Source organism: Hemibagrus wyckioides, linkage group LG16, assembly GCF_019097595.1.
Source record: "Hemibagrus wyckioides isolate EC202008001 linkage group LG16, SWU_Hwy_1.0, whole genome shotgun sequence".
Taxonomy (NCBI): domain Eukaryota; kingdom Metazoa; phylum Chordata; class Actinopteri; order Siluriformes; family Bagridae; genus Hemibagrus; species Hemibagrus wyckioides.
The window spans coordinates 6,294,927-6,320,173 of NC_080725.1; the positions used below are offsets into that span (position 1 = coordinate 6,294,927).

At 37.2% G+C, this 25,247-nt stretch overlaps 1 protein-coding gene across 1 annotated transcript; it reads right to left on the reverse strand.

The window, feature by feature from the left end:
- Nucleotides 1-5,281: 5,281 nt before the first annotated feature.
- On the reverse strand, nt 5,282-24,409 carry trpc4a (transient receptor potential cation channel, subfamily C, member 4a). Its single transcript, XM_058412795.1, has 11 exons — nt 23,948-24,409; nt 20,418-20,821; nt 18,634-19,155; nt 13,753-14,089; nt 13,416-13,555; nt 13,002-13,324; nt 12,722-12,917; nt 9,334-9,528; nt 9,062-9,103; nt 8,699-8,788; nt 5,282-8,627 (listed from the first exon to the last, which is right to left on the reverse strand). Exons 2-11 carry the CDS (start codon nt 20,793-20,795, stop codon nt 8,010-8,012), a joined length of 2,841 nt encoding a protein of 946 aa, XP_058268778.1. The 5' UTR covers nt 20,796-20,821; nt 23,948-24,409; the 3' UTR covers nt 5,282-8,009.
- Between the last annotated feature and the right edge of the window lie 838 nt (nt 24,410-25,247).

The following is a 25,247-nucleotide window of genomic DNA, read 5'->3' on the forward strand; positions in this document are numbered from 1 at the left end:
AGCAAGGCAGTTTTATACCACCCCTCCCCTCACTAAGCCTCATACAGTGGGAATGAACATAGAGTTCATAGGAATATCAACCTGTCCCATGTAACTACATCCTCCATGGGAGCCCTGAGCCCCTAACTCATCTTACTGTCATTTGACCCAAGTGAACGATAAATGACCTAAATGATTTGATACTGAAAGTTTTAACACTAATATTTACATTATTTTAATGTTAATCATTATACACATAGTAACCCTCTGCCTGCTAGACTAAAAAAAATTGCTTTGCAGAATTTTCAGTGCTTTACATTTGCAAAGTCTGTGTAAGTGCACACTGGAGAGCTAAACAGTTTAAGCCTTACCAGAAAGTGGAAAATACATCTGAAGTACAATTATGAGCATTTAAAGAGGCTTACTGTATTGTAGCCCTTACTACTGGGCTTCTGTTAAGTATCAGTGGAACAAGTTTAATCCCGTTAAAGGATTGTAAATGTTACGAAAGTTAGGAAGCAGGGTTACACTTCACTTTCTCATTTAAGGTTAGAGTGATGTTAATGAAAGACACAACAGAAGGCAAGATAATATGGAAGACAACTCAGTGTAATAAACTTGAGTTGCTTTCCATTCTAATGAACACTTTTTCTTCTAATGTTAAACTTAAACTGTGTGTGTCACTACCTCTAGTGGTGGAGGCATAGCATCACAGCACCACCACAGTATTTAAATAAACTTTTGAGCAACACCCTTGACCATCAAGGCTCTGGATAAGGGTGTCTGCCAAATGCTGTAAATCCAAATAAAATATAGTTATACGAACAAAATAAATTACACAATTATCTGAACTAGATCAATATTCCATTCAAAGTTTGGCTCATGTCTATCTATCTATCTATCTATCTATCTATCTATCTATCTATCTATCTATCTATCTATCTATCTATCTATATTTTGGATAAGTATCTGATTTTAATGCACATGTGGATGCAGTATGAAGAACCTTTGTCACTTGCTGTTGTTTATTTTCTTTTATGATTTTGCTCCACTGCTTTCCTCCCTTAAAATGCATCATTTATCATATGATGACCACTATATGGCCAAATTACACTGTTCAGGAATCTGATTATTTGGCTGAGCATGTTTCAGATGTTTCCTAAAAAATCACGAAATCAAATGTAACACAACCCAGATTAGAAGGATTAGCCAACAAACATACAATTATGAGCCAACAGTCCTGAACAGATGGTGTGGAACTAAACATTTGAATGATAAACATAGAAACCCATATCAACCTTAAACTTCAGGGTGCTTTTGGATCATTCTTGGAGGGTTTGTTCGTTGCCTCAGCCTTTATGACTCATTACCGCTCTTTTGTGTAATGCAACGTTAGCAAAAAAATGATTGTAGCCTCTTGAGACTATGTTGTTGCTTGCTTTGAATTTCTCATAACATTTGTTAACTAAAACTGAGCAATATGTTAGAATGGAAAAGTTTAGATTTGTGGGCTTGTGTTGCATATTTACAGCGTGATCAAGCTGGGAGAGTCTTGCAGTGTCAATTAAAAATGTGGCATCATGGATTTGTTAATTAATACCCTGCACTGGTATGACTGATGACCCTTGTTGCATGTATACGATTTTATGTATTCTTCGGAAGTAAATGACATCTTTCATGAATTTTCTCTAGCTTTCCTAGTTCTTAACACAACTGTCATCAAACAGAATAAATGTTGGATCCTTTAATGCATGTATAGATTTTATTCTGGCTTATTTGTAAGTCATCTTGGCTGAAAACGACCTAAATAAATCAACTGCAGTAACAAGTTACCACACTGAACTGAACTGTCTATTTTAATATTAATGTATAATTTTGTTAAAACAGAAATATGTGCACTTGCAGTGAGAGAAATGTTTTATTTCAATGCACTGAGTTAGTCAACTTTGTATTTGAAGGAAGCCAAGAATAAGAGAATAAGAAAAAAGAAGCCTCTTAGTATGAGACTGAGCCAGATTTAGCTCTTGCCAAGAAAACAAAACACCACGTCTTAGACAAAAGAATTAAGAGTCATTAGTGATTAACACCATATCTAGAATATATTTTTTTCAGACCTTTTTATTTTGGAGTGAGATTCTTTATTCATTAAATTCTTCACAATTCAGGAATTTTTCCAGGGACATTCTTTCTAAGAACAAGAAGTCAATTCTTATTTTAAAATACTGTGATGAAACAGTTCTACTTTTTTGCATTTCTTCCAGAAGGTGGTTTCCTTTGTAATGACCATGACTCCAGATGTGTATCCTATAAAAAGACTGTGCTACATGACACTTGTCAATTCTTGTTTATTTTTTTATTATTAAATCATTCGCCAGTGTTCAGAGTTGCTGTACACCTTGGCTGATGATAATTATAATGTTTAATGATTATTATTCTAGCCACATTTGTCAGCATCCCTATAACACAGGCATGGCAAAATCTTTAGTTTCATTAAGCTATACATTTATAAATTTGTAAGTTGTTGTAAATTGTTTATCTTTGTCAATCCCAAATTGTTTATTTCATGGCAAGATGCTGAAGAATGAAGCAGTAAACAACAGTAGACACGGCTAAATAAAATGTCACCTTCTGACATAACTCAAATTATGACATTAATAATTTTACATATTAAAGAATAGTACTAAATATGGTGCAGAATACTGTGTGCAGCTTACCATTAGAGACATTTGTAAACACTTTCAGAAACTGCAACAGCACACAGGTAGATTTACACAGGATGTGACATGTGTCAGGTTCATACTGCCACACTAACCTAGAACTCTAAAATGGTTTGAGTCAGATCAGGATGTCGGCATGCTTCAAGGGCACAAATTGTCAAGAGCTAAGAAGCATCTTGGATTTGTATCTGAAAATACATATGGTTGGTTTTATTTCACCATTAACCAACACTAAACACAGGGGTCATTACCTAAAGAGACTGTGTGGCTAATATGGCTTAAATGTAGGTTCTACTGTTAAAATAATGAAGATGTATGAGCATGGTGTGCAAGAGCACTTTCTGATTAAAGAGCAAACAATCCATCATGTAGTAATGGATCTAAAACCCTAAATGTCGTCTTAAAACTAGTATATTGTCATGTTTTGCAAGCATCGAACAAACATGACATAAATCTCAAAGTATGGTGTTTCCAAATTTCACTTGCAATGGAATAGACATTAGTTTGTGGAAGTCAAATTCAGATTTTACTTGTCACATACAACATGTATTGAAATACTACAAAAAAAAAGGCTTAGGTGAGGAGCCAGACAAATGTCTTGATCTCACAGAAGAAAGCATTAGTTAGTGCTAAAAAGAGTTGCTTGGCTTCACCTTTGATGACACAAGGCTCGATTTGAATGCCACATAAGCCTTTTTCTTTCAGAGTGTGTCTTGATGAAGGAAGCAGTTATGAAATTGTGAGTGACTATGCATCATTGAAATGCAGCCAATCTGTCTGGCTGGGATGTTACTATTTACAGCTCCAGCACTGGACTAGGAATGTTAAGCTACAGACCATTTCTGTGATGGCTGAATGCTCAGTGCCTTTCAGTTTCATCAAAAAGGCAGGTGTCAGAAGTATGGTCTGCCCACCCTGAGTGCTTTTTCTCCCTGCAGAGAAGGAATTTGTAATAACTACAGGGTAATAAAGACTAGTGTGGACTGCCAAGCACCACAGTGGCACAAAATTAGAAGTGATGTTGAGGCTGGGCAAGCAAGCTCTGAAAGTGGACAGATGCACATCGTCTGTCTTAAGAACTGTCTGCCTATTGGGCTTATGCAGTCAGAAAAAAAAACATGTGCTAGTTCACTGTCTAGTTCAGTTAATGTGAAACACCTATAGAAGGGAAGAAGTTGTTGTGTTTGCAATCTTACAGACAGTTCAGGACAGAGATGCTTTGGGCAAGAATGCATTAGTGCTTGACTGACAAACCCACAGTCATATGGTTTTCTACCACCACCACTGTTGTGAATGATACTGCTGCATGTCTGTTTATGTAACTAGTGTGTTAATAGCCTTGTTCTAGATGAACAGGTCATGAGTTTTGTGACAAAACTGCAAAAAATGAGTCATAAAATTCAGTGTTTGACTAACTGATATGTACAGAACATTATAACCATGCATGATTAAAATCTTTAATTCTAATGCAGCACACTTAAACGTCATTCATTTTTTTGAGTGACATTTGTTTGTTTTCAAAATCATTAACTTCTGTACAAGAGCCCCTACTTACACACTTTCTTAAACAAATACTTCCAAAAGCATTCAAACTTCTTTTTTAAAATGATCAACTCCCCCCTTACCACAGGATATGAAATCACTGATTAGCCGTTATCAGCCCACTGATTAAAAATCTCCAGAACACTCCTTTATCTTTAGACTCTTGGAAAAGGTTGTAGCACAGCCAGTTAGTCATATTTACACAGGAATAAAATTCATAATATCTTTGATCTCCTGGGACGTCACTGTTTAATGTAGTATAGGACCTACTACATAGCTTTCTGATTATGTAGTATCATTGGCTGACCTTTTACATCCATCATTTGCAGAAAGACATTGCTGTGATTATTGACTACTTTCTCTTATTTAAAGCTCATAATATTACCAGGATAGCCTTTTTCAGAAACAGTAAGTTTGAAAACATCAGCCCTATCAGGCAGTGGCACCCAGTAAAAGTTAATATTGATTATAAAATACTACTAATGGTCTATGAAGCACTAAATGGTCTTGCACCGCATTACCTGAGTGATCTTACCTGATTATGTTTCACCACACCCGATACATTCATAAGGTGCAGGCTCTTTATTAGAACCTAGAACAGTTTGCGTGCAGAGACTTTTCCTATAAAGCCCATCTAGCAGTCTGGTCAGTACTGGTCAATCTTTCAGTCTAGGTTGAAACTTATTTGCTTAGTCAAACTATTAGCACTTTAATGCTTTCTCCCAGGTTTGTTATCAATGAAGTGGAGGAATGTTTTATGTACTAAGGTGCCCTAAGGTCTGTGCTACTTTCTGGCTCTCTAGAAATGTCCACTATTATGCATTCAAAGCTATACTTGCCAGAGACTCTTACACTCTAATTACCAATGTATATCCTTTAAAACCATTATAGGACAAGAGCACACAATAATTTTCTAATAATAAACCTTTAATGACCTGATGGGTCTCCATTTTTGTATAGAGACACCGCATAGAGGCAGAGTAGGTTCTACAATCTCATTAATAATAATAATAATAATAATAATAATAATAATAATAATAATATGCAATGTAATTAGTTTATTTATTTTTGTTTTTTATATTCAGCACACAGCACTGGCCCTTCAAACAAACATGTATGCACTGTTCATTATGCTCACATGGTAGACTTACAGACAGCTCAGTTTCAAAATGTCAATCAGTACCTTTTGTTTATGAAAATGTGATGCAGTTATTCAGTTTGAAATGTATAGCATGATTTCAAAGAATTATACAGAGTATACATGACAGATATGTGTAATATGACAAGCTCAACATAACTGTGATATAAAGGCTACATGATACTGAAGTAGGACATACATACCACATATAAATGTGGCTGCTTAGCCAATAACATGATATATCTACTGAATACAGAAATTCCCAATATTCTTATTCGTCCATCCCTCAGGAACATCATGAGCGTCCTGCTATGAGAACCCGCTATAGGGTGAATTAAATATTTGCATAGTAATAGTATACTACAGTAGGCTGCATGAAGACAAAAAATCTCTCAGCTAATGACAAAGGGTCGTATTCAGAGTTGGTCCGAAAATTAATTTCAAAACTGAAGTCAGTATTTCCAATAGAAAAGATCTCCACACTCAGAACGATCTACCACCAGTCACGGTAAGCGCTTGACTTTTTCAACCCAAACAAATCAATTCTTGAGTTTTTCAACCCAATCAGATCAATTCTTGACTTTTTTAATCCAATCAGATCAATCAGTTCACCTGCCTCCAAAGTTGGCAGATTGTTAGTAACACTTTTTTGGATAGTCATTTATACAAACACACCAGCTACAGACATTTAATCAGATGATTCCCAACAACATACCAGATGATGTTTAAGTAACCTTTTACTACATTCCAAAATTTTTTAATTTCAGTAGGGTACATTAACTGTATTTGCAATCTATATTAGTAAATTTAATTTGATTTACAGTATAGATTTCAACCAAATTATTTGGCTGCCTGTTGATAAAAAATAGAACTTTGTCTAACAAATTAAATTATTTTGCAATATACTATTTGCATGAGAAGGTAAAGGAAGTGTGAGGGTGAGAATCCAATACAATATTCTAAGAAGAAAAAAGGATTCAGGCCTGATGGAATTTTTGTTTTTTTTGTTTCTAACCAGGTGAAGCATTGATTTTTGTTCTTTAATTTAGAGGGAAGCTTGTGGATGGTAGACGATAGTCATTGGAATTACTCTTGTAACCCTTGTGATTATACTGAAACCATTTTTCTTAAGTTTTTGTAAGTGATTTAAGACTCAAACACTAACAGTTCATAACAAACTTTTTTGAAAGGCTAGAAAACAAAGTACACAAATTAGATAGCAAAATACACAGAGAACACAGACTAGAAACTTCATCATGCTGTGAAATTACAGCAGAGCAACCCTTCAAACATCGCTTCAACCAAACTGTGTCTAGCTATCTGATGTTGGGTGATTAATTCTTTCGGTAAATTACAGGCTGTTTATTATTACTCAGAATAAGCACAGTTACACCATGCTCCATCACTGTTGCTTGGTCAATAAAAAGATCATTTCTTGTTGAGAGGTTTTAATATTTCATGTGGTACTCAGTAACTATAACAGCGATAACATTGATGTATGCAACAAATGTATTTAAATATTGTGAATACTTGGGCTAAATCCAAACTGCATATTATGCTACACATACAATACAGCATGACATTACACCACAAGTGTTATTACTATTTGTGTGACTCCTATTCATGTGTGCACCCCCAAGTGTAAGATTAATGTGCACAATGGAAGATTAGTACAGCACAATCTGGTATGACTCCATAACATAGAGAAAATTCCAAAATCTCATATCTTGTAGATTTTTAAGTAGTTATTTTTCCCATCATGCCATATATCTTTCAGTCCTCACGCGAAGTGCTGTCTCTGATTAAGACTAAGTCTATCTATGTATCTATGTAATGAATTTTAAAATATCATAGGGTATCATCTAATTATTTTTATACTGCTATAATTATTATAATTTAACCCTTCATAATCATGCTTAATTCAACTCTGAATACAGCCCAAAGTTATCATCAGCTGGTAAATCAAACAGTGCAATTCCTTTTCATGGAGACATAGCTATTGCTTTTTCTTATGGGAAACTTCAGGGTGGTGAGCAGGCATTGGTCAGCTTCAGGCAGCCATCCTGAAAACTTCTGAAGATGTTTTATTTTGCCCTATAGGCTTATTCCTGTGGCATTGGTAATTAAGCAGATTTTACTCGACCCACAACTCTATTAAGAAATGCCTCACCAGGACAGTTGCTTCTGACATAGTTTCGATTACTACATTTTCAATTTTATTTTATTGTGAAGTGCAATTAAGCTAGTACAATATTGATGATAAATGCTTGCTAAGATATGTATAGCAAGGTATTAAACAATAGACCTTCTGGACAGAAATATTAATGGACAGAATTAATTGGCAACATATCCTCTTGTAGCCATAGCTTCCCTAGAATCCCTAGAATATTCCCAAATATTAGAGTCATTCCTGAGTCTAACAGAAATCCTCAGCAGGGCATGTCCATGTGCTATATTGGTTATTCAGGCAACTTGTATATGGAACATGGTTAAAACATTTTAAGGGTTTACTGTTAATGTTCTCAGTGAAGAATAGAAATCTGTAACAGTTCAGACAAGTTGATTCCTAAGGAAGCTACTACAGTTTGGCATAACTGGTGTCTGATTGTCCCGCACATAGTGGTTGTATGCTACTATAATCTGCTGATTTCTTCATCATTTTCAGTATTCTCATCATTTACATCTGCAGCACATATATATGGTACGTCCGAAATTCTGTTTCCTTCCTCCGTCACTTTCTGCACTTCCTTTGTCTCATTACTGCTTTCATCATTGTCATTTTCATTGGACTTGTTCATTATCAGTGACTCAGAGGTTTTGTCATTCTTGTTATTCTCCACCAGTTCCTCTGCATCTGACTCTCCAACCTCTTCACACACAGAATAAATCCTGCCAGGATCGTTTGTCCCCCTATGGCGAATTTGGTGATACAATCCAGAGAAATCACTTGTTGTCCTGTTGCACGAAGTAATTTCTGATGGTGTAGGAATGGACCCATTAGCAAGGCAGTGTTCTGTATTCTTCGTATTTGCTTTTGAATTTTGTTGAAGAATAGAGGCTGTGACACTGAAAAGTTTTAGCTTGGTCTTCAGTTGTTCTCCAGTAGGAGCTGTTGAACACTTCATAGAATGGTCAGAATAGGCCGAGTTTGAGGCCCCTGTACTTCCCTTAGAACTCTGTAGTCCTGGTTTATTTCCTTTCATCATTCCTAACACTTCATATCGGAAACTAGAAATGTCCTGTTTTAGCTCCTGTAAAACATGAGACATGATTATTTGAATGTTACTGTACCATGTTGCTGCTATTAAAAAGACTTAGTTACCTTGAAGTTCTCCTCTGTTAGGCCTTCCTCTGTCTTGGCATCTCTGATCATTGCAGCCACATACCGCTTCACCAAGTTTCGCAGCACCTCCTGAATGAATGCCAAGCAAGAAAAGATAAGGTTTAGAGCCATCAATAAGAGATCAGTCTATATGACGTTAGACTCATCCACCTGGTCTAACAGAACATTAAAAGCATCTGTAGTACCAAGATTAGGGAGAGGAGTGGGAAAAGCACAAGGTGATATATGACATAAGAGATGAAAGGGGAATGCATTCACAACAGTAAGTCGTCTGAGGATTTGATATATAGCACAAAGGCAGGCAGGAATAATAGGTATTAGCTTCGAAAAAGTCATCATTACCTGATACTGGTGATTGATGTGGACATTCTTTGCAGCTCTCCTCTGTGGGAGGATGGAAATGGCTTGACTATTGACTTAACCACACTTTCACAGCCTCTGGTTTGCTCTGTTTTAAAGCAATGAGGCTCCCAGCATTTATGTTAGTACTGAAGAATCATGCTTCAAATGTTTCAACACTTTATTTACTACAATAAAACTGCTATGATTAAGAATATAACTTGATATAGATTATAAATTTAGCAAAATAGAAGAGATAAAATATTAAGTCTTACACTAATTGACCCAAAAGTCTCAGTTCTCTCTGCTCTTGTCCTCTTGCATATGTGCTTCTTGATCCACTTAATCAGGTACCATGCAGACTTAGGGCTGGGGATTATGTTAAATGGAGGAGGCAAAGTGCCTCCTTCTTCAAAGTAGCTCATCCACAGCTTAGTTCGAGCAAACTTCCACTCGATATCAGCATGATCCTATGAAATAGAAAAAAATGAAAGAGAAAGAGGGAAACACAGGACAAATAAATATTCAGCATATCAAACTAAGCACACTTCAGTACTGCAATAATTTCAGTGTATGTTATCTAACCATATAATTAATTTTAATATAGTTATATAACCATATTTAATATATAGAGCACTCATTTTTTTTTCTTTTCTAGTTGAAACACAGCTTATGTTTAAATAGCATATTTTGGAGCCTGTTGACTACACCTAAGCTAATTACTGTCATATTAGGACATACTTAGTGGTAACATTGCACTGTACATGTATCCAATGTGTAGATAATCACAGATTATGAAGTGCTACTGGTGCCAATAATTTTAAGACTAGTGTTTTTTTTTTAGAAAAAATGCACTATTTAAAAAAGCAAATCAAATGTTAAACATATTTAACCTTCGAATTGTCTTCCCATTGACCATTCAAGTTTTGTCCTCCCAGGTCAATATTGACCTAGTCAGTTTTAACTTAACTTCATTTAAACTTCTTACCACAAAATGCACACTTCTTTTTGTCATTTATGGTTAAAATGCCTTATTTATTTGAAATATAACCATATTTCTGATATAAAAGCATTGGAAAACAGGTCAAATTAAATTAATTTTTTTGATTTGATTAAATAAAACCATATACCCTTACATTTCTGAGGTAAAAATATAATAATGATACATTATTGTTGCTAATAATTCTTGACGGCTGTCTCTATAAACTGGTTGATAAAGAAGATTGCAAGGCAGCAGGTCCACAAAGGCAGCTGGTATTCAAAGAGTTGAATGACCAATGATTTTACAGAGTGGACAAGGGGACATGGGTTAGAAGTTGTAATGATAGCATCCTTGGAGAAAACAAGAGTGAACAGGAGAAGACAGGAGTGATGGATTTCTTGTTGCATGTTTTAGGTCTTAGTCTTAAACAACCTTGCAAATATGCAATGACTGATAACCTAAATACAAGAAAAAATGCAAAGTTAGAGGTAAAAGAGTACCAGGACCACCTCTAAGTGGCCAGCAGTCTTGCCAAGAACCAGGTGTGGAATAACTGGTCAAATATAGATCTTCAACAACAACAAAAAAATTACAGGCATCATGCCTTAGAAACTGGAACCCTTTCCTTGAGCAGATTGATGAAATCCATCCACTGTTTCTAGACCCCAGTGACTATACATGAGTGGGTTCCAACATGAGTGGGTTCCAGCTGCTTTATTATTGAGCTACAGTAGGAACCTTGCACACTCTCTCTCAAGGTTTGAAAGATATCAAAGATATATCTCACACCACATAATTACCATCCATTTCTACATCATTTGGATACCCATAGGGAAAGATTAGAAAGATTTATAAAAATCAAAGAGAGGAAAATTTTGAATGATTCTTGAAGTAATAGGATACATTAGATCAGGCTATGTGGAGAATATAAACTGTTGAATGAGTTTAGATATTTCTGAGGTCGACCTGAGGAAACAAGCTCAGTATAAACCAGCATAAATTCAACTTTCATAAAAGTGTCTGACTGTTATAAATGTAGTCCAATATTTTGAAAACTTGGCTGAAGTGAAAAGGACTCTCTGTTACTCTCGAGAGGTCCGTGCTTGCCATAAGAAAACTATTTCCATTGCTGAAAATAGGAAGGATGAAACTAAGGTAAAGAATAGAAACAAGTTGTCATAGGCTATTTAGAAGATGTTATATTTAAGCAGAATTAAAGAAGGAAGCACCCAGATAAATGGTTTGGAATTGAGAGCTTAGAGTTAAGGGAGTTCAAACTGTTGAGGTAACATTTTGGCTGTATTGCTGAAACTTCATTAAACTTGTCAGTTGCACACATAATTTATTGTCACATATTTATTGTTTTTGTTGGTAAAACCCTATGATTCACTCTTCCCAACACAAATAAAAATGTTTTCATGTGTCTGACTAAGACCCTCTTAAATGTTTTACTGTAACCTTTCAGTGCCAAAAGTTTCTTTTGTATTTTGCTTTACACTAATAATTTAGAACATAACACCTTCAGTGGCAGACCACCAAATTTTCAGACTACAAGATTTTCATATTTCAGGTTACTTTTTATTGTCAAATAAAAAGTAATACTTGTTTGTATATCTGTTGCCAAAGTTTCCCTTTAGTCTCCAGTTCAAGGGGTGAAATTCTGCTCATGTGATTGATTTGGCCAGTCTAAAATCTTCTAGTTTCTGTTGTTTTCCTTGGCCAACCTGTTCGATGTCTGGTTGTAAGCACACCAGGGATTTCTTTCTTTTTCAGAACATTCTGTCTGAACCCGGCTTAATAACAAACCGGGAATATATAAATACTGTTCTGTATTTGTATAATACTCAATTAATCTCATATATACAGCAGAAATCAGGACAGACATCTATTTTTGCAGCAGACATGTTTATGTGGAAGAAAGAAATGGTTCACACTGTTTATTTTATGGGCTTTTTAAAAAATATTTTTCTTGTTGTTGTTCTTCTTGTTCTTGTTCTTGTTCTTCTTCTTATTATTATTATTGTTGATATGTTATATGATATTGTTGAGTGTCTGTTGATAGAAAGCCTGAGGCCCCTAGTTCCAGAGGAATCAGAATAAATGTAATGTATCTACACTCATTTACAGATACAAAATGAGAAATGAGAAGCAGCAACTTTAAAGCCAGTGGTGATCTTATTCTTCCTGAGTAATAACTGCAGAAAGTTTAGATGACGCTATGTATGTAATGACACATCACAGGCAAGGTTCACTGTTCTGTATTGGATAAAAATAAGTACCCTGATTGTACTGATATGGGGGTGACATAAATAGTGCACATCTGCAAAATTAGGTTGTAAGAAATTTTTGAAACCATTGCTTCTGGAAAAATGATCTGGCCTTGTGACTGCTCTAAAAGAATATCTCACTGGGTGGTAATGTTAGTGCAGTTTGAACTAAAGTGGGTTTGAAAATCTCACACTGACAGCAGTTTTTTATTGTTACAACCCCTGCTGTGTAGCTTCAACCATGTCGATACGGAGGCATTTGTTTCTGACCATGGAAACAGGAACACATTTGGCCTACACCCAAAAACATTAGACACATGCAGTGTTATAACAATAAATAACATGAAATTATGTTTATGTCTGCAGGAATATAGACCTGTGTGTCTGACAGGAAAAAGAAAAGATAAGACTCACAGCAATATGTTGATATGAGTTGTTCATCATGGCAATTAACATGTTGAGAAGCACTACCAAGGAAATGATATTATAAGTTCCAAACATGGTTGCTCCAACAAACTCGGTGAATTGGTGTTTGGGGTCAACGTTAGTCACATGTAGACTGATGAGGCCAAATATGGACCAGAACAAAGACTGGAGGGTTTCAAATAACCTGGAAAAACACAAAGAAATTCAATAAAACAGAGGCTGTTTCCATACAAGAATGGAGATTAAAAAGTCATCTGCAATGACTCACGTGGAGAATGCGTTATTCTGGTGTACACAACGAATACCCTTGCAGTTCCCTGTCTTGTTTGAAGCATCGGTCTCATAATAAAAATATAGTTGGTTGAGACCATTTGCGAAGGCCAAAAGCACCAGGCAGTAGATGAAGAGGAATTTAAGGATATCCAGGAGCATGCGGCCCAGAGAAATTTGCAGAGGACCCAGGTGGGAGTTAGCTGTGAAGAGCGAGATCAAGCGCAGAGAACTGAAGATGTTGGCTATGGCGAATAGCGCCTCTGCCACCAGGGTAGGATGCGACATCTCCCAATCCTTCCGAGGTTTAAAGTCACTATACTGGAGAGAAAAGAAAGACAGCAATAATCTATTGGTGGACATATATAGTGGTGACTTGTATAGCACAAAAGTCAGTTCATTATTATCTTACCTTTATATAAGCTACAATCTTTAGAGAGATAGTGGCTAAATAGAGAGAATTCATGACAAAATCCATGAGGTTCCACCAGTCATGGACATAATCTTGAAAGCCTCCATCCCACATCTGTTTGATCTCAGCCCAGATAAACCCTATAAACAATGCAATTAAAAATGTATAGCAATTCTGCAGCTCACAAGACATCACACCCATTTTTTGTGATCAACACTTGATCTGTATTTCTTCCCACTCATGTTAACAGCTTTGCCCATTGTGCTACTCTGTGCCAGAAGTCTGCATTTTGTTTTGTATTCTCTAGATATATTTACTAAAGTATGCTATGAGTTACCAAGCACCCAAGGCAGTATCATCCATTCCACAGTGGTGGGAGCTGGACCCTGCCGATCCGACTCAGTGGTGACCACATGCTGGGATGCCAGAAGAAGGAGGAAGAGGAAGGTCAGGTAGGAGGCTGTGTGGCAGATGAACTTGATGAAGGGTTTGCGAATAAAAAGACCATAGTGAGTCTTGGGAGCTATCAGATAGAAGATGGAGAATAGAGGAAAGAGGAGGCCGATGAAAATGCATGTGACAAATTTGCCAGCCCAGTGGCGTCTCCTCCAGCCCGGAAACTCATCATACCAGCGGGATGCCAAGAGCTGCTGGCAGTTTGGCTGTGCTACAAACTAAGCAATCACAAGAGAAAAAAAAAAAATCATTACTAATAGTATTGTATTGATTATAGATATAAAAGAATTGGATATCATTTAGCATTCTTATGGAAAAAATGAAAAACACATTGCAAAAAATTGCAATCTAAAATATACTAGTTTATCACTTTTTACCCTGAAGATTAATCTTCAGACCATTAAACCTCTTGTAGTTTGTGTCAGTTATAAGAGCAAAGCTCAGTAATCCATGCAATATGGGTAATGAAAACCAAATGACATTTCAAAAGCACATTTCAAGAAATAAAAGACTCATAGTGACTCCAGCTTGATAATTCTGTTTTTAATCAGATGGCATGAAATTCAAATTGCAGGATCGCTTTTTTTTTTGCAGTCATCTGTACAGCACATGAGGCAATACTGATATGACTAACCACATCCTGACAGGTCATCATTCACTGCTCAAACACTGCTCTTGGATAGATAGAACAGGTACTTGTGCTTTAAATTGTGTTTGAATAGGACCCAATATAAGAATTTTAAAGCACATAAGCCCTCTCCACTTAAATGTAAACACTATTTGAAAAAAGTCACGGTGGTTGCACTCTGCAGCTTTCACTGTCTTAATGTAAAAATTACAGATTGCACTGTTAGCTGTTTGTTGGATGTAAAATCGGAGCTTTGAATGATGTAATGGAATTCTTGAGCTCGAATTCGTGTTAGTCGTCCGCCCCTAGGGTCGAGTAGATTCTGGAAGAATACTGCTTATTATTACTACTGGCAAGAGTGTCTGTGACAGATTGCAGAAAAGCAAAACTTGGATGTTGTGCCATGTACATGTTGGTCTTATTATCTTGCTGCGGTACTTCCCCTTACATGTAAATGACTGAATATTTTATTTGAATGATGCCAAATAAAACCTAACCATAACCTTGATCTTGCTGACTAAGAGAAATTATTTTGAGACTTCAACACATTTTCAAAACAATAAAAAAAAAATTTCTTTTAGGTGGCTGGTTAGAAAATGCTTACTTTTCGCGCGCACACACACACACACACACACACACACACACACACACACAAAGACACTACATTCTACATTTACATTCACATGTTACATTCACAACTTCGAATAACTTTGACAGGACCACAGAATTGTTAGGTGAGCAACAGTATAGTATAGTAAATGAAAGTAAATATCACTTAATATGTGGTTGTGTGTCCCTTGCATGCAATAACTGAAACTGAAAAGTATGTGATACTTTTCCAGCCTTGTACCACAGCTCCTTTCAGTTGTTTTTTGTTTTGGGGGTTATTTCCTTGTATTATTATTATTATTATTATTATTATTATTATAAATTGCAGTATTAGTAAGCCAGCGGCAGGATCCCGTGGCACTGCTGGCCTAAACAGCAGTGATCTGAATCACTGACTTGCATGTTAATTTATTTAATATATTTTTCCATGAATGTGTATTAAATTATTCCCAGTAGTCTATTTTCTACATTTCATAGCTTTTCTCTCGTTTGCGCTGTGTCCAGTAGTGTATATTTATGATAAGAGTATTTATCCAATCATATTTCAGCAAGTGGCTGACATCATGTGTTCACAGAGTGAAAATCTGCCCTAAGGCCTTCAGCCCGTAGCTTAAAATAAGTGGCAATGGAATTGTTACCTTAACCAATCAGATTTCGAGTTGGCATTACTGGGGTCATCTAGCAGGCATATGATTATGTCAGCAATTTCCTGTCCTTTGATTGGATAATTGGAGTAGTCAGAGGCAGCGACCCACCCATATACAGTGTTTCTATATTCATTGTGTCTCATTTTGGATGCTGCGTCCTCTGGAGATTGCAGTTTGCTGCATACGGAATGTCGGCATCAAGAATGTCTTTATTGAGAAAAGTAACCGTAATAAAATTGACTATTCCTTGTGAGGTGTGAAATACTGTAGCCTAATTTCTTTTTTACTTTTCTATTTAACGGTTGATTAGTATCTATTGCCGTGGTGTCCAGGGGCGATTCTAGAATTTTTATTTAAGGAGGGATCAGCGCCCAATGAGGGTATAATAATAAAAAATAAATAAATAAATGAAATAAAATAAAGGTTTGACTAACAAGGTAGGATGGTTAACTTATTGCAGCATTCCACTGTATTGCATAGATGTGTATAACATTTGAGTACTGAAGATGCCAAATACTTCCTGATCACACACACACACACACACACTTGTCCTCTGATCCTCGCTCTGCGACGCTGCGGTCTGTGGATTGAAGAATGCGCTGAAAGACGGGGAGGAGCCGAAGTCTGACGCCGTTTTCATAGGAAATTTAAAGGGGACTGAGGCGATCACCAATCTGTGTACAGTTTATGGAGAATCGCAGAATTTTAGGAGGGCTGAGTAGAAAATGGCCTAGCGGTGGGTGGCATCATAATGATGGTATAGAGGTGGATTAATTCAGGAAGGACACCAGTGAAGGCCTAGGTCCGCCACTGAGTTTGTATACATATATATATATATAATTCAAAAAATTCAAATAATCTAACAGGACTTAGCTCTGTTCAGGGGTGTCTCAAAGGAGATTTTCATTCAGGTGGCACTGACTGCTGAAAAGAATTTGAGTTTACTGAATGAACAGTGCAATACTAAAGTAAGATTTAATTTGCTAAAATATTAAATTACACAAGGATTGAGGATTAATATAGACACTTTGTTAAATCTGTCATTGCCGCATTTCTATAAAATTTTAAGGGAAGCTAGGCTTCCTGTGTAGTCTAAACACAATTGCCTGTGGCACGCACATGCACACACACACACACACAAAGAGAAAGAGAGAGAGAGAAAGAGAGAGAGAGAGAGAGAGAGAGAGAGACAGAGAGAGAGAGAGATTCTCCACTTAAATTGTGTCGGTGAAGATGATAATCTCCAGCTTAACTTGTCTCAGGTGAGCGTTCAGCTGCCAGCTTTTGCTTGCCAATGGCTGCCTGAACAAGTAAATACTTATGCTTATTCCAGGGGGGTCTTTGATAGGGATCTCCTGTAATCGTTGTTCCCATGGTAACAGAGATTGTGCGCTGATCTTGCGACAGCTTCGTTGTTCTGCCGCATCTGATATTAGCACAGCTCTGCACGCCTGACTGCTCTGATAGGACTCTAAGTTAATGCTAATCTTATAAGCCTCAGTGATTATGATGAGCATTTTTACAATTGTTTTTAACAAAAGGCAGTGAACCAAGTTTATTAGGTTAGGCTGTATAGATAATTATGGGGTAAGCATAATTGTCATATTTGTAGACGTATCCTCAATGCCAGGTATAATTTATTCACTGAAAATTCTTAGTAGCTGTGAGTTTTAAACTGGGTTTAGTGTGTGTGTGTGTGTGTGTTGATTTAGCAGAGTGGCTAAATATCCTTATCTTTAACATAAATTTGGTTAAGCACTTATCCCAAATGTGATACACAAACTCACAGCAAAAGCGAAAGAATAATCACAGCAACAGAAGGAAAAATAAGTGTTGTTGAAATAGTTCAATTGAATGAGCAGATCTGGTATTTGGTTCATGTCATATTTAATCTGTGAGTGCTCCCTGGAAAATATTTTGATTTAGCACACATTTCTTTTGACTATGTCTAAGGTTATTACCAAAGGTCGTTATGCTACATCCAAAGGTTGCAGTGTGTGTCTTGTGCAGAAGGGGGTGATATAGATTCACATAAAATAGCAGCATGGCCTCGTGTTTTACAGACCTTGAGAAGAATTCAGTGATGCCTGTTAGTTGTATCATTAGAAATGCCATTCAACGGGACTAAAATATAACAGTTGAAAGAATGGTGTAGTAAGTAATGTACAAAGAAATGAGCAGTAGATTATGCTGTAGACTCAACAACCCAAAATGAACACTATAAGCAGCCAAGTTAAGAGCTCCTGTTCTACTTTGCAGTGGATGTCTTGCCGACCTTGTCCATATCTTTTGATTTTACAGCAATTTGGCTGCTCAAGGACATGTGTTACAGTGATTTTGCCATGGTTAAGGGTGTTCTTAGATATAATGTGAAGCAGAGTGCTTAAATCCCCCTTACCTCTAATAAAAATCACTGCATGTCCCTGAGTGGCCAAATTGCTCTAAAATCAAGGGATGGACAGAGTCAGTAAGGCATTCATTGCTGAGCAGTGGACAGAACAGGGGGTTTTATCTGCTGAGTTACAATCTTTGAATGAGGCTCCATTACCAATAACCAATATTGACTTCAATTACCATTATATATCATCTTCATTTTATCTAATACCAGCAGGTAATATTTATGGAAGATGCACAAAACCTTAGAAATGTACACCTAACTCGTGCAAATAAGAAGTAAAGAGGAAGTGGAAAAGACTAAAATAGCGTTTTTGTTAAATAGAAACAGCCACTGTTTCGTGTTATATAGTCACATTAATTAGTCTAAACAAAAGATTTTTCAAAATGTATTTCATGTCTCTTTTACGACACTAAGGTTTTAGATCTAGATATAGTATACACTGCACTTTCAGCAAAACAAAGTAAAAAAGGGTTATCTCACCTCCTTCTGATGGTACTTGATAGCTAGTTTGAGCCTGGCAAGATCACTGTTGTTGCCCTCATCCTCCAGCAGATTTATATCATCTCTGTAATTGAGGATGAGCTCTAGCTCTCGGGAGCTGCGTGTCTGGTCCAGCAGATCCTTGGCAAATTGTTTGCACTGGTGCGACAATTCCTCATACTCAGCCTTGAACTCGTTCTCCACCTTGCTGAGCTCCTGAAGCTCCCAGCTGAGACGGAACGCTGTGAGGAACGGATCCTCACTGGACAGAGCGATCAGCGATGGGCTGGACAGTGCACGGTAGATGTTAAGACGGGAGCGTGAGTGACGCAAGCTATCCACATCTGAGCCGGATACACACTCCACACAGTTGCAGCGCACCTCATGAGGCTGGGGCACCGAGACGCCCTTCTGCACCAGAAGCTTGATGATCTCATAGTTGTTGGTGTGAGCAGCCAGAATAATGGGTGTTATGTCAGGGGTGAAGTCAGAAAACTGTTTGTCCAGCAGAATAGGAGGGACCTTAGAGAAACAAATAAAATAGGGTAATTCATCTTTTAAAATTTTTATTGAACAAATACTGAACATAATTCTTCAACTTGAAGATAACACATTAAAGTAAAACAGTTATATATGAATTGCGTAATAACTAGTGAACATGATGTTTATTATTTTAAAAGAGTATGAATCATTATGCTTTTTTAAATCATAAGATATTGTTTTTGCAAAACCACCTTTGATTTAGTGTAATAGGAGTTAATCTGCAACAAAATTGTCACAATAATATAAAAAATGATGAAACAGAATAATGGTATTGCATCTTTATTCCAAACAGCAACCTTCATTATTAGGAAGTGAAGGCACCACATCACTGGTGAGAAACCCTGCTGTGTTTAATTGCCTGAGATTTTACATCCGGAGGTGTCAGAAACGGATTGCATGTGTGAAGCTGGGGTGTCAGGCTGTTTGTCAGAGCTATTTCAGTATTTACCTTGCCAAGCCATCTTCAATCAGACAACAAGAAGACAACCTAAATCTAGTAGTGTAGCAATCCACAAATTTATTGCAGAGCTGGATGAAGCCACAGGCAAAATTAGTGGAATGTAAAACTTGGATAATGGATAATCTGTATTTTAGTGTCACTGCACTCATGATTCAAGTTCTTTTTACAAATGCATGACAAATATGTTGCTGAAGAAATATATAATTCCTGTCAGCTCAAAAGAAGTGGAGCAAACAATATGCTCACCTCCAGCCACAGAAAGATAGATTTGATGCATTTGCCGGCAGGCAGCTTCTTAATATGAAAAATATGTTCTGCACTGCAACGATAGTGGATAGCACGGTTATCAATTTAGGCAACCTTTCAGGGACATTGGGTTTTATTGCTTATCCTATTTATGTAAAGGGCTAGCACTGGCTAAATGTCAGCATAGAGCTATGAAAAACATTAAATTACAAGAATGAGGAAGAAGAAGAGGAGGAATTCTCTTGGATTTTTCTGGTATCAAGCTCCATAATTCTAGGAATACAGCTGAAGCAAGTTAAAACAGGGTGTCTCATAACATTCAAATTTACACCATGTTCCTTTCAGATTATTAAAACTTTGTTTAGGAGATAACGTGGAACACTGTGAGAATACGAGAAACAAAGAGGATCTTCAAGTGGAATGAAGGAACAGAAGTTTCCTGATAATGAGGCAGTCCTTCAAGAGACGTCACACACCTTAACAGACCTCATTCAGATAAAACAGACATCATTTTGCCTGGATCTGTAGCTCCTACCTGCATGCCCCCACTGGGCTTCTTGTGGTTGAGCAGTAGCTCCACAGCACCCACCACCTCTTTGCGTATGGCATGGAGCAGAGCATCACCCACATATACATTAAAACTGAGCAGAAGTTCGATGATCTCCAAGTTCTCATTCTCAATGGCGATAAGCAGGGCTGTGCGGCCAAGTGGGTCGATGCAGTTGATGTTGATTCTGAAGTAGATCTCAGCCTCGTCCAGGGCTTGCTTTACACTGCCATAGTCACCCTTCTCTACAGCATTCAGGTAGGCCTTCTCTAGGGGAGACAGTTCTGACTCAGCCCGCACGATCCGCAGTGGGATGCGGTCTCGATATGAGGAGTTATCAGTACGACGGTAATACAGCTGGGACATCGCTGCTAGGCCATGTTACACCGAGGCTGTATAAAAAGAAAGCAAGATTATATGGAAAGGTTTTGAGATGTTACGAAAAAAAGAGAAGAGACAAGGCATATTAAACCTGACAATCTGTACAATTACATGCAATTTGCACAGTCAGTCCGCTCCGTTTTGTCTAATTATGCTGTTGAGTTTACCCTGATTCTGCTGCTTTTGTCTGTGTAGTGTGCGGTGTGTACTATGCTTTTATTGTATTGTGCTGCACTTATCGCTCGACTAAAGCTGTAGTTTTTAGTCATGACTCACTACACTTGTTGCACTGTTTGCACTTTGTCTTAACAATTGCATACTAATGTATCACTGTACATGGGGAGTAGACAGTAAAAACTGACTTGAGAAGCAAATGCACGAGGACAACTGAATGGATTGTGGGCATTGAGCGGTTGGGATAGTACATTAAAGACGAAACAGCTTTTAGTGTTGTCATTAGCTCTACACATGATCCCATTATGGTTCACTCTCAGGCTTCAATAACAGTCTAATTCTCAAAAGAAGCACTTTGTGTTTGTGGTTTTGTTTCTTTTTCTTTCTTTTTTTTTGTGGAGCTTGATTCATAGCTATACATTGCTTTAGTTACTATAGGCAATAATACACACATGGGTTATTGAGTTATTAATTGCTTAGGTAATCAGGTAAATATAAGAATAAAAATAATTATATAATTATGTTTTATTTTTATTCGCCGCCCCCTTTTAGCTTATTTCTTAATGAGCATGTTTATTCATTTGCCCTACATTCCTCATCTTCCATTTTCCTCACTGCTTACTGGGAGGACTGGCATGGTTGTAGCACTTTTCATTTCACACTCAATTACACAAGTCCAACATGTCTGCAGCCAGAAACTCAATGATGTTTGACTGTGAATGGTTTGTGTGCAATTTACCAAAATCCTAAACACATGACAGATATTCAATTGTCAAGCGGTGTGAATCATTACAACTGTAATGAGAAATAACTGAGATAATTGCATCAATCATAAATATCTGCAATATCTGCAATTATAAACATCTGCAATAAATATCAGTCCAAAATCTACCACAAGTGTTCACTTGGGTTAAAAATTGGTGAATGTAAAGGTTATTGAATATTGCATCACTTTCATTCCCATCAAATCTAGCACTAAGCTCTTGTGGCCTTTAGTATGGCACATCCTAGCAGATAGAATTCTCAATATAGAAATATTTCATTATAGGATAAAGGTGATCAGTCAGAAAAACATTGTTTTCATTTGCGGTGACCTTTCTCTCTAAGGAGACCAAATACCTTCCAAAGTATAACAGAGATGTTGTTTTTGCGTTTTAGTTTGTTACCTTTCATATATTCAAAACCTGCACTACTGTATATGGCCAAAGGTATGTGGAGCTGCCAATCACAGCCATTTGTGGGCATTTCCCAAAGTATTGCCACAAATTTGGAAGCACATAGTTCTCTTGAATGTCTTTGTATTCTGTAGCATCAAGATTTCCAAAGGGGCCAAAAACTATTCCAGCATGACAATGCCCCTGTGCACAAAGCAAGATCAGTAAAGCTATGGTTTGCCAAGACTGGCATGGAAGAACTTGAGTGGTCTGCACAAAGCTCTGACTTCAACCCTACTAAACACCTTTTGGATGAATTTGTATGCTGACTACATGCTCAGCCTCCTTGCTTGACATTATCTGATCTGCCTGATCTCACTAATGCTGTTGTGGTTGAATGAGCAAATCGCCACAGAAACACTTTAATATTTAGTGGAAAGTCTTTCTAGAAGAGTGGAGATCGTTATAACAGTAAAAGGGAACTAAATATGGAATGTATACATACTTTTGACCATATTAGTTTAGAAATTGTTTTAAACTATGTTTAAATTTATTTGTATTTTAAGTTTTCGTAAACTTTCTGGGTGCTAACTTTGAAATAACAATTTGACACGAGCATTGTGCCTTAGGTTCTGTGTCTTAAATGGATTTTATATAATGTGAATGACTGCTATTAGAATTTAATTAGCCCAGTGTATGCTGATTATGAACAAGACCAGTGTCATTTAGATTTTCTCTGGTCCTTACACTATCTCTATATAAGACAGATACGGTCGTCAGTAAAGATGACACATAATATGACATTAGAACTCTAAGTGGGGTACATCATTTGGCTGTCACGCATACTGTCTTTGAAAAACAAGCTGATTGTAAAGGAATTATGCATATTCTGTATTAATGGATGCACTGCACTTATCAGACTGTCCAGCACTTATTATGCACAATGTTGTATCAGATGCCATCTGGGCATTTAAGGCCTATTACTTAAGGAGTGAATTAAATGAGACTTGTTATAAGAGGAAATGGGAGAAAAGAGCAATAATTAAATACATAAATAAACCAATAAATGTTAAGCAGAGTAAGTTTATATACAGCTTAAGGTCACCCTATAATTCAACACTGCAATGAATTAATGAAAGTTGATTAGTGACATTTTTGATTTCCCTCTAAACAAGATCAAAATTGTGGACTTGCAGCTATAGGCTATTTAAACTGGTGCAGCTGCTTCCCCAGAACACTGCAGACATGTACATGCCACATGCATGAAAACCTAAAACAAGAATGCATGAAAATTCCTAAAATAAGACAGCATATCAACACATCACCTTACACCTTTGATATATAGTCAGGGTATAAAGCAAAAAATCATTGTGTGGTTTGGACCATACGCTGTTTGAAACTCTTCCAGAGTTATCTCGCAACTGATCTACTGATCCAGAGAATGGGGAACATAAAAAAGACACCTAAATATCTTGTAGCTTTTGTTAAAAAAAATCAGTTGTGATACATTTCAACCATGATTTCCTGTGCTTCCCTCTGACGACAACAGACTCACTCCGGGTTTGAGGGGAGACACGAGCCCGTACGCACTGCACTGCGCTTTAGCCTAATGGAGACTTGGTAGTATTTTTTACGGTACCGTGATTCCTGTCGTACACGAAAACGAAGGAAAGACTTTATATTATTATTGTTTTTTGAATATTAACTTAATGGCGAAATACGCGATTCTATGTGATTTTATTCCACTTCCTTTCTCTTAAAAATACAAAAGAAGAAAAAATGGGAAACGTTAACAACACGGATGCTCACCTGTAGGTTTTCGGTTCTTGAGAAAAATCCCGGCGCGTATGAACTCATCAGCAAAGACACACAACAGGTGCTTATAAGTGAAGCTGCGATGAGAAACCGATCATCTGGGTTTGGGGGAAAAAAGGATGAAATGTGGAGAAAGCGATGTACTTTCCAGTCCTAATATCGGAGAAGCGATGCGCCGTCACACCATTTTCATTCAGTGATTACTGTGATTACTGTGCGACAATCCTACCATCCTCTCATGTCCGTCAGTTCAGTCGATTTATATAAGTAATCGCAATTTTTAGAAACTGCAAAAGAACGATCTCAAAAATGTTGCTCGAAAACACGTAGGGTTGTTAGCATGGATATCCAATCAGTTTTACTGGTGGTCTGTGTGCGTAAACTTCAGTTGAGCTCCAGTTTAGTGCGTCTCTACTCAGCTTGGAGTGAGACGCAGAGCTCTGCTAAGGCTGAGATGCTCTCTCTCTCTCTCTCTCTCTCTCTCACTCTTACTCACTCACACTCTCTCTCTCTCCATTGCTTTCTCTCTCTCTCTCTCTCTCTCTCTCTCTCTCTCTCTTCCATACTCTGATACTAGTCTGTACGGATATTAAAATATCCTCACCATCTATACCATCTATCAATATAGGTGACATTTAGTGCATGGAATCCCTTACTGTCAGATCATCATTGCATTAAAGATTGGGCCTCATGCATCTTCGTTCCAAAGCAATGCTTGATGAAACGTACACAGCCCAAACGGTGCTTACTCCCACACTCGGGGTAACAGAAGTGCATCTGTGACCTGGTTTTCTCTCATTTACAGCATAGACTACAGCAGTCTCTCCATCTCCCCAGTTTCAGTCACAGCAGTGGGGTCTAAAATTAAAGTAACTTGCAGTGAAAGCTTCCTGAGCAAACTAGCAGCTGAGGCAGTTACTGATATATCTTGAGTATACATGTTTGCTGCCAGTGATACAGTTAATCTGCAGCTTACAATATTTGCCATGGTGTAGACACTTGTGTTGAAGAGTGGGGCTGATCTCGCTTTCCTCCAACAGCAGCACTATGACAATAAACGTTCTGGCATTTACAGTACGCATCAGCAGGCCAAGGGCAAAACAGGAGGCTCTAAAATGGGCACATCTTCAGGTTCAAACTATACAAAAAAAAATGGTAATTTTTATTGTACAAATAATGGGTACATGGTGTTGATGCAAGTACAGGGTAAAATTATTAAATGATCTCAAGAGGCAGGGAGGGAAAGCAAGTAGTGTCAATTACATCATGCACTCAAGAGTCCTCTATTAGCACA

Bases quoted from the DNA above. Each gene is read 5' to 3' on its own strand.
- trpc4a (XM_058412795.1), bottom strand. From the start codon at position 20,795: ATGTCCCAGCTGTATTACCGTCGTACTGATAACTCCTCATATCGAGAC. The intron at 13,325-13,415 runs GTAAGATAATAA...TTTTCTCTCCAG, and splicing joins AGATTGTAGCTTATATAAAG to TATAGTGACTTTAAACCTCG. The intron at 12,918-13,001 runs GTGAGTCATTGC...GTGTTTTTCCAG, and splicing joins CAGAATAACGCATTCTCCAC to GTTATTTGAAACCCTCCAGT.